This window comes from Belonocnema kinseyi, chromosome 10, assembly GCF_010883055.1.
Source record: "Belonocnema kinseyi isolate 2016_QV_RU_SX_M_011 chromosome 10, B_treatae_v1, whole genome shotgun sequence".
Lineage (NCBI taxonomy): Eukaryota > Metazoa > Arthropoda > Insecta > Hymenoptera > Cynipidae > Belonocnema > Belonocnema kinseyi.
Window position 1 is genome coordinate 48,527,021 of NC_046666.1, and position 10,499 is coordinate 48,537,519.

General features: G+C 26.5%; 1 protein-coding gene across 1 annotated transcript in view; it reads right to left on the bottom strand.

Annotated features, from left to right (window-relative positions):
- The window catches only part of LOC117181109 (serine/arginine-rich splicing factor 4-like), a 42,901-nt gene extending 35,152 nt beyond the window's left edge, over nt 1-7,749 (bottom strand). Inside the window, exons 1-4 of the mRNA XM_033373677.1 lie at nt 7,716-7,749; nt 7,470-7,624; nt 5,403-5,441; nt 5,206-5,314 (exon numbers count right to left, since the gene is read on the bottom strand). Of these exons, the coding sequence (XP_033229568.1) occupies nt 5,206-5,314; nt 5,403-5,441; nt 7,470-7,624; nt 7,716-7,749 (337 nt within the window). The remainder of the gene's footprint in view (nt 1-5,205; nt 5,315-5,402; nt 5,442-7,469; nt 7,625-7,715) is intronic.
- Between the last annotated feature and the right edge of the window lie 2,750 nt (nt 7,750-10,499).

The window sequence follows — 10,499 nt, forward strand, 5'->3', positions numbered from 1 at the left end:
AATCTCTATCCCATCCACACACTACTCCTTTCCCCTGCCGAGTGAGTCACGCCTACCCCGAAAGGGAAATGGCTTAATGGTGTAATAATAATAATAAAAAATTTTCCGCTGATAGTTCGAGTGAGGAACGAGATAGAACGAAATGAGATGATACAATAAAAACAAAAGAGAGAATGAAATTCTCAGTTTTTGAGAATACATCTCGAAAGAATGAAATGAGCAAGAAACGGAACATCTTGAATCGTTATGCAACAATAGAAATTCTAGAGACTACTTGATTAAACAATATTTTTTATTGATACAAACAAATTCTTTGTTTAACCATGACTAATATTCCATCTACAAAAATATTTGGTTAAAACAAACAACATTTTGTTTAAATAAACAATCATTTTAGTGTATTAATGAAAACTAAGCAATGTGTTTATTTTATTGATTCAACCAAGTTCTTATGGAATGAAACAACATTTTTTCTGAGTATAGTTTGTTTATGAGGCCAAGTATCTATTATAAAAGAAGACAATAAATGAATTAATATTCATGTAAGTGTAGAGTTTACACAATTTTATCAAAGCACATGTGGTTTTTATCTTCTTATTCTGTACTGCTATATTATCATAATTACCCCTTACCAAAAGATGTACCCTGGTCTATAGCATTCCAAATCTTCCAGGATGCAACTGGTGAATTTTTGCTAACGGCTATTGGATACAAGAAATATCGTCGTCCTTTAAAATCAGTAAATCTAGATAGTCGATGTTCTAAAGGCCGGAAATCAATTTCAGGCAAACTTCGAGGTTAATCCTCAGGAATTAAGCATGTAGCGGTTTAATTCAATGGATACGAAAATATGTATTAATATGAAGAAACAAAACACTTTCATTTAGGGATCATTCTTTTACGTATAAAATTGATACCTTCAGTTTTACTGTGTAATTATTGAATGATTAATTAAAAAGTGTTCTGTTTTTCAGGAGCCCTGATCCAGAATTTATAATTGATTCTGTTTCAATGGACCGTTTGTTAAATTCTTCGAATGCAAGGATTGCGCTTGGCGCCCATTGGAGACTGTTATCTTCGAATTCGGTTAGCATGTGTTTATAAATTTTGTTCACAACCCCAAGCATCATACATAGTTCCGGTGGTGAAATTATTTCTAATATTTCTGTCTTAGCTTTTTCTGAGAAAATTATAGGAGTATTTGTACAATTGTTGTACTTCTTCGCAAATGAAGTTTCGCTTCTACTGTCTTAGCACGCAAAAAAATTGTCCTCTTTGCATGTGACATGATTTTGACCTTCTTTCAGATTTTTGTTTTAAATTAGTTGCTATTGTTCCTTTTAAATCCTTAAAATTTAAGATTGACCCAATCAATAAAACATTTTCATATTTCTCTTGTGTATGTGCCACTATCACAAGCAGTTGTAATTTCTTGACCTTCTGTATTTGCAAGTTCTGATTCATCCAAAGATTAACTCGAAAGTCAAACTTTCGAAAAACCTCCACCACTATCCGAATTTTAAATGCATTTTATCAACTTCCGTTGTTTCTTTAACAAACTGAAACAATCATTTTACATAATTGCAAGACACTAAAGTTTCTGCAGTAGTTTCAGGGTCGTTATTTTTAGTGTTAATCATATTACACTCTTTCACACTGAAATACAAATCAAGAAAATGATTCAAAGTTTATAATTTTTGTTTTAAATTTCGGTAAAATAATGTTATTTAATTTGTAGCGACGAGAAGAGCTGCTGTAATACCATGTATTTTATTCGTTGAACGTATGTAACTTGTTCCAATTTTTGAACATCTTTAGCAGAAACCAGCTTCCGTTATTTTCTTTCTGATTGATGTTTGGACAAAGAAATTAACAAAGGCTTTTTATCTTTCTGTGATAAATTTTATAAATTCTGTGATTTATTTTCTTCAAATTTGTAGCTTTTATATTTGAAATTGCTTTAAACAAATGATACACCAAGTGTTATGTTTCTTTCAGGGGTATATCGTTTACAATATGATCTTTTAAATTAAATCCTGAATGGCACTTTTTGCAGTATCTTGTTTTATTTCTTTCTTTCGCATCTAAAATTTTGTTTACAGAATTGCTGTGTTCTGGTGTTCTCACTATGTTACATAAACCCCATTCGTATATTTCACCCTCTTTCGATCTGATTTTTGATTTATTCATTTGAATCTAAAATAATCTGGTAAAATAAAATCTGGTAATTTAAATTTCGTTTCATCACTTTTGACCGAACAATAAATAAGAATTTTGCAGTAATTACAAACTGCAGGGAGGCGGTTATCTTCAGCATCATAGCTCACAATCTTTTGAATAATATTTTTCAAATGATTACTAATCTTAAACAATTCTTCCTTTTTTTTAGACAAAAAGGAACAATTTTCGCACGATTTTCATCATGAATTCCAGCATGCTCTTCAGATTCTGTACACATATTTTAAGATTTTTTCACAACAATACACTTTCCTAAAAAATTCAAAAACGCTAAACAACTACAGACTGCTCGATGCACTGTTGGCAAATATATTTTGCCTGCTATTTGGTAGCAACAATTATTTTCAAAGAACTAGTTCTAGATATGTTTATATAAGGTTTAATTTATTTTAAAAATTGAAATTTGAATGTCTTAAGATTTTTTTAAATTTTTAAATTTTTTTACCAATAAAATGCAGAAAACAACCAATTTATCTAGTTTTTCTAAAATTCTGTTTTCCGATCGAGGCCACATGATAAATTGGGATTAAATTACGCAATTTCTGCACGAAATTTAGTAGAAAAAATAATTTTTTTCAGTGAAGAAATCTTGATTTACAATTTTTGTATAAGATTTGTTGAAAAATAAAAAAATCAAAATTTATCGAAAATAATTGCCTACTCATTTAGAATTTCAAATAATGATTTTATTGTAAATATTAACTTGTTTCCTGATTAATATCATTCTCATAAAAATTTTCATAATTCTAATTGCAGAAAAAATGTGTCCTGCTATTGAGTACTGCACAAAACAAGCACTTCTGTATAATTGTCTATATAATTTATTTATAATATTTATTTATAATGATTTTTTATGTGAGGTAGCTTTTTTGTTTAAATAAATTCTTTTACACGTTAGAAACTAAGAGAAAGGAATTTACTTAAAACAAATCAGTACTATTTGAAATATCATTCTTGTTTAGGTTCACTTATTATTTTTTCAAAACTGAAGAGACAAAGCAAAATCAAAGATTTCAGAAAGAAGCTACAATTATATTGATTGTGTGTGTGTGTGTGTGTGTGCATATATGGTATATATATATATATATATATATAATAAATAATATAATTATAAACAGTTATAACAGTTTATCAGCAGTCATCTAAGGGAAAATAGTTATAAATATTAATGAATTGTTTCCACTACTTTATTTTTAAATTAAATATTTATTGCATTATTAATTAAAAAGTTGTTAAAAAGTCAAATAGTTCAGAAGAAACTGTAAATATCTAACATTAATAAAGAAGAAGATACTTTTTAACAATATTAATTCATTTAAATAATTAAACTTTATTAATTGCAATTTTCTATTATTATTCTAAGAGAATTTTATTAACAATAATAATCAATCCTTCAAAGAATTATGTTTGTTAAAATTACGTATGTATTAGTTTACTCTAGTTTAAAATTAAACAAAAAGTGGAACATTTTTTTAAAAACGCGATTTTCTCACTCTATTTTAAGAGAAAATTGCTGCAAAAAATAGAAAATTATTTAAACAATTTATGTCGACGTTTCATTATCAGTATGATGTAGTATTTTATGTGCTAGAAACAATCCGCTTTAAAAAACGCAAAAAACCATAATTAATTTTTGTTTTTTTATTGGGATCCTATAAAACAGACTTATGGGGTTGATATTTAAAAATTAAAATTTCGTTCATATTCTATAGCTAAATATGAACAGAATGGTGGAGTTTGAACTCGATTTAGCTCATATTGAACATTCTGAATAAAATTTACAAAAACTTATTTTTTTATGGGAAATACGTCCTAAACTTCATGGGGTTTGAGCAACTTATAAATATCATTTTTTCAAACGAAAAAATTGAACAATTTTTATGTGTATGATTCTAGGCCTAAATGTTTTTTCGAAACTATAAGATTTATAAATCATTAAAAAATACTCTGTAAATTTATAATTTTTTTTGTGATGCAACTTTCTACCAATTTTATGAACAATATTCTTCGGGATGTGCAGTAAAATACTATAAAGAAATTTGAAAGCATTACAGCCTTAATCCACGATTAGAAAATTTAAAATGTTTTTAATTCATTTTTAAAATTTTATAAGCAGATTTTTTAAATGTGAAATAAAAATTGAAAATGAGTATCGAACTAAAAAAATATGTCCACGAAATTTACTTTCTTTCATGTTTTATAAATTTTAAAACCAACACAGTTCATTTATATTTTCACATTCATTTTAAAATGAAAGAGCATAATTTAAACATATTGGTAATAAATAGAATTTTCTTGATTCAAATGTTTATATGATTTATTTAATCAATACAGTAAACGAGCAGCACTCGCTTTTACAGTTATATTAAAACTAAGAAAAGAAGATAAAACTCTTTATTACGCGAAAATGCGAGAGATTCTTATTCCAAAAACCTTAATACCGTGAATAATATCTTTATATTGCAAAAAAAGAATTTTCGTCATTGGTGAATATATTGCATTGTACTATTTAATAAAAACATTAAAAAGTCTAAAATTGTTATCCAGTGGCTTAATTTGAAATTTAGGAAGTACAGACATTTTATTCTATTGAAGTAGATAAAAATATGTTTACTTATTTGTGTGATGCATTTTGCTCTATTTTGTGTCATTAAAAAGTGTACTTAACCAGCTATTTCATTAGTTTTGTGCAGCACCTTCTACTTCAGCAAATTACCATTTTTTCCAGATTTATTATTTTGAGTTGGTCTTGCATTCATCCTCGCTCTTTGCTGGTTTCCAACCTGATATATTTATAAATATTTATTATGCTATAAACAAAATGTATAATAGATGTCACATTTAAAATGTGATTGGACTTTCCAAATTGAAGAAGCTTGCTTTTAGAATAATAAACAAATTAATTTTCAGAATAATTAACAAATTAATTTTTAGAAAAAAAAGAACATTGTTTTCTACACAACTCACGTATTTTTTCTTTACACTTCCTGTTGCGGCAAACCATTGTCCATTTAGTCATCTTTTCATGAAGATCCTTTCCACCATGTGTACATATTTCGGTACCCTGCGTCTGGCCCTAAAACATATATATACAGTTCGCAGTTGCAGAGAAAACTGACCGTTTTCCAAAATAGAAAGCACCATGTAAAATTTGGTTTACTTACCTTTGCCTTGCATTTTGCTACACATTCTGCTGGAGTGTCCTACAAGAAATATAATTTTAATTATTACATGACATATGATTCGTCATGGCTCTTATAATTTGAAAATTTGAAAATATTTCGGAAGAAATATAATTTTAGGTAGAAAAAACACTATTTATCAAAGTATTTATGGTTTGATGTTTTTCAATTTAAATCAAATTCTATACAACACAGAATTTTCTAAAATTATTTATACACCGCTGACAAAAATAATATCAATAGTTTTAGCAAATGAGTTTTTTTTTTTACTGTAAAACACAATTTTACGCTTCCAAAACATTTGAAAATATATCTTTAAGGCATTTAATTTTTTAAATAGCAAAGTACTTTTGAGCTACTACTTAGCTTTATTAAATCGCGAAGAAGTAATCACTTTACAGAGACATAAATTAGATTAAACGAATTAATTAATTTTATTTATTTGATTGGTATACAAATTTTTAATTATTGTTACAAGTAAGGAATCCTACTTAAATTACGTGATAATTCGAGAAAAATTGTTACGATTTGTTACGGTAGGGAGTCCTTCACTCATGCACATAATTTCTGAAAATTCGCAAAAACTTTTTCGGAAGATTATTTTTTAGTCATAAATTTGATTCATTGTTTGAAAACTTTTAAATTTTCTTAAAAAGAAATCCTTTTTGGTTGCGAATTCAACTGCGTTGTTGAAAATTCGTCTTTTTGTTTTAAAAATTCAGTTGTTTACGCAGAGCATTAAACTTTCGTTTAAAATTCATATTTTTCGGCTGAAAAGTTAACTAATACCTATTTTGGATGAAAACTATTTTTTCTGAAAATTTACCATTTTGATTTAAAAGTTAATCTTTTTTAATATAAACATTGCTTCTTTCTTGGCAAAAATGCAACTGTTTTGTTGAAAATTGAACTATTTCCTATAAAATTTACTTTTTGTTGAAAAGTCATTTGAAATCTTTTCAGATGAAACTTCAAATCTTTTTTGAAAATTTGTCTCTTTTATTAAAAAATTCCCCTGTATTAGTATAATTTTCATTTTACTTGGTCAAAAATGCAACTATTTGGTTCAAAATTCAAAAATTTTGTTGAAAAGTCATACTTTCTAGTTGAAAATTCTGCTGTTTTGTTGAAATTATAAATATTTCTAATTGACTTTTAGCTTAAATTTAATATTTTTATGTTGAAAAGAGAACTGGAATCTGTTCTCCTGAAAATTCCCCTTTTATGGAAATTTTGCTTGGGTAATAGTTGAATTACATTGTTAAAATTTTAATTTTTGAATAAAGGCTTATGACTCTTGTTTACGATTTAACTCTTCAGTCGAAAAGCATTACTTTTTGCTTTCAAATTAATTTTCCAAATGAATATGTAACTTTTCCAACCTTTTAAGATTTTATTTTTTAAATAAAATTTTTTAAATATTCGTATTATTTTTCTGATGTAATTTTTCAATTTTTGAGACAAATTTCGTCTTTTGGCTTCAAGGTTCAACAATGTAGATAAACTCTTTTTTTTCTTGCGTAAAAAATCTTTATTTTTCCAAAATTCGTAATTTGATTAAAAAATTTTTTTAATATAAATTTCATCTTTTTGGATTGGAATATAAGCTATGATATTTTTTTCTTGGCAACTTATCTTTTAAGATTGAAAATTAAACTGTATTATGTTCAAAATTTAATAATTTTTTCAAAAAGTCAACTTTTGTAGTTTAGAAAAGCTATTTTTTGGTTATAAATTAATTTGAAAAATTTTAATTTTTTATCCGAAGCATTGTTTTATTCAATTTATAAAAAATTATATGTTAAAAATATGAAAAGATTAAAATGCTGGTAAGTGAATATTAATGATCAAGGAAACTGAAAAATTACTCAAGGAAAAATCAGAGAATTTCTAAAATGAATTAGCAATAACTAAAAAAATATTTCTGGAAACTGAAATTACGTACAATAAGAGGGGTGGGGGGAAGGGGGGGTCTTTTGTGAAGGTTTCTTATAGAGGGCCTATAATCCATTACGTAATTTAAGTGCGGCCCCTAAAATAAAAACTCACCTTAGACTTAGACTTAGACTTAGATTTAGACTTAGACTTAGATTTAGGCTCAGACTTGGAATCAGACTCAGTATTAGTCTCAGAATTAGTCTTAGCAGGATCAGCATCATTATCATCATTTTTCTCACAGGAGGCAAAAAAGAAAATTGCCATGGCTTAAAAACAAAAACAAGTTATTTATTTATTAAATCTTGAATAAAAACTCTTCACACCAACAATATATATTTTTTATAGATTATTACTTACTTAGTAAGACAAACAAAGCCACCTTTCCCGCCATCCTTAAAGATCAAAAAGATAAAATTTTCTTATCCTAACATGAATTTTTTTCTGAAGAAAACTCTCGAAATATCGAAACTATGAAGAAACAAAAAATTTGGAGATATAAAACAGTAGTTGTTGCAGTGCCTTATATAGTACCACATTTCCGTAGAAATGGTAAACACATTTGGTAGTTTTGACCCACTTCCAAATAGCGTTAAGGTGGTGTTATATCAACAAATTTCTTATCTGAAACAATAACAGCTTGCAGGCAAAAATACAAAAAAAATTCCGCATCATGACAACTGTTTTTATTTTACCTTGTACCCAATATCACTTCCGCATAGATGTGACAAATGCGTGTTTAAGTTTTTGGGAAAATGAAATAATATCAAGACAATGTTTAGGAAAATACGTAGAAATCTAAATAAATAAAATATATTATATAATATATATTTAATTGATATATACGAATTTTATAATTTATTCTAACAAGCATTCCATCTAGTAAAAGATACATAACAGTTTATGATGAAAACCGGAAATAATATTTGGAGAATGATGACAGTCGTTTTCATGTATTGCGCCCAATAGCACACATGTACAAACGTGACGAACACGTATTGAAAATTTTGGGCAAATAAAAATAATATTAAGACAGAATTTGGCTAATCCAGCTAATATTCGATTTACCAAAATATTTGGTTGAAACCAACAAAATTTGCTTTTACCAAACAAACCTTTGAGCTTCTCTATCAAAACTTTAGTTGATCATAAGCAATGCATTTATTATATTGATTGAACCAAGTTTTTAAACAAAAAACATTGTCAAAATGTGCTGAAACAAAATTGAATAATAATTAATTCAGATAGAGTAAGACAAATATTGAAAGCAATTGGATTGTTTTTCAGTTTAGACATTGATTAAGAGAGTCAACGAAACCGAAGTTCAAAATCACTTTGTAAGGAAATCACCTAAAAGAGAAATGAAACCGTAGGTTTCTTTTTTTTTTGACAGCATTAATGTTCCATTGTTGATTAATAGTCAATCCGTTTAGATGCTCCATCCTTTCCAAAATTCTTGTCGAATTTTAGAAATAAATGTCCTTGCAGACAATCAATTTTATGATAAAGGCTGAAAATCAGGTTTAGGCCAACTGATTAGTTAATTTTGAGCTACCAAGAGTGCAACATCTCAATACAATTTATAAGACAATTTTTATCAAAGTGAAGAAACAAAAGCTGTTTTATTTTTGGAAACAAAATTAAAATCAATGATGTTGTTTTTAGCAAAATTGAAAAATATATCTTCGAACTTTTGCGATTAGAAAAGATCGTATAGTCACTGAGTTGGTTTTCAGCACCTTGAAAATTAGTAGCATTGTCATTTTCATTGTCATCGTTGACTCAGGTTTCCTGAATCATGCAAGTGCACAGATGTCTAACTAGAACATTCCACTTTTATGTTCCAGAAAGATATTTAAGTAATTTATGTATAATGTAAAAATATATTTATAATTATATATTATTATTACAGATTAAAGTTTTAATTATAATTATATAATAACATATAATGAAACATTTGAGTTTGAATGTTCCATTTTTATTAAACCTATGACTTTTTATGGTTTGAAAAGATGACGATGCAAGATAAGGTTTTAAGAGACGGTATGCATTTCAAATTTTATTTGAACCAGAATAATATTTGTTAAAAAAATCCTAAACGTTAAAAAACCATTAAAAGTCAAATTTTTGGTAATGATTAGAAAAAACGCACCCAAGAAAAACCGTGTATTATGAACGATTTGTTGATTCTCATGAACAATTTTTATTTTTGTAATATATTTAATAAACAAATGCAAATTTTTGTCAATATTTAACTAGAAGACTTATTTTCCTAAACAAAATAAGTTTTACATCACTTGAGGAAATCATTCGCTTATTGTACTTTACCAACCAATAATTACTGTATACTTATTAAACTTTTTTATCAACAAATGAAAAACATAAATATTTGCAAAAAAAAAACATATATTTTTTGGTAGTAAACTGAGTTTTAGTGGCTTAGAAAGGACCTTATCTTTAAAAACAATATATCAGATGAAAATATTTCACATTTATTTAATTAAATTTTACAAACAACTATAGATTTTTCTCAATTTTTAGATACCGGATTCAGTTTTTCCACAAAAATTAATTATAAACGACTTGCAAAAATTCTTATCTCACGATACTTTATTAAAAAATTATGATCTATTTTGTAAACAATTTTATCAGCATATTCACAACATTAATGCCTTTTAACAAATGGATGCAATTTTTTACTCTATTTTCAAACAAACGTTGTGCAATTACAAAATTTTTTAATAAATTAAATTATTTTTATAAACACAGATTTTCGTTAATTTTCAACGTACAGATCTTGTTTTTTTTTCAAAAAAATTAACGCTAAAGAACTGAGTCATATAACTTTCCTTACGACATTTTATCAATGAGCTTTATTTTTTTGTTCCAAAAAGTTTCACGAAACAATCAGCGATTTCGTCATTTTTTAAGAGTACGCAACCGTATTTTCTAATATCATTGTTTTAAATGAATAAAAAGTTTTTTCACATGATAAAGTCTTCCAATAAAGATGGCCCTTTAAATGTAAATGAAAAAAGTCAACAAACTAACGCATTTTTAAGCTACATTTTTATGAAATTTTTATTTATTAGAATTTATAGTTTTATATTATTGTTTATTGCATATACGATTTAAAAGAATCAA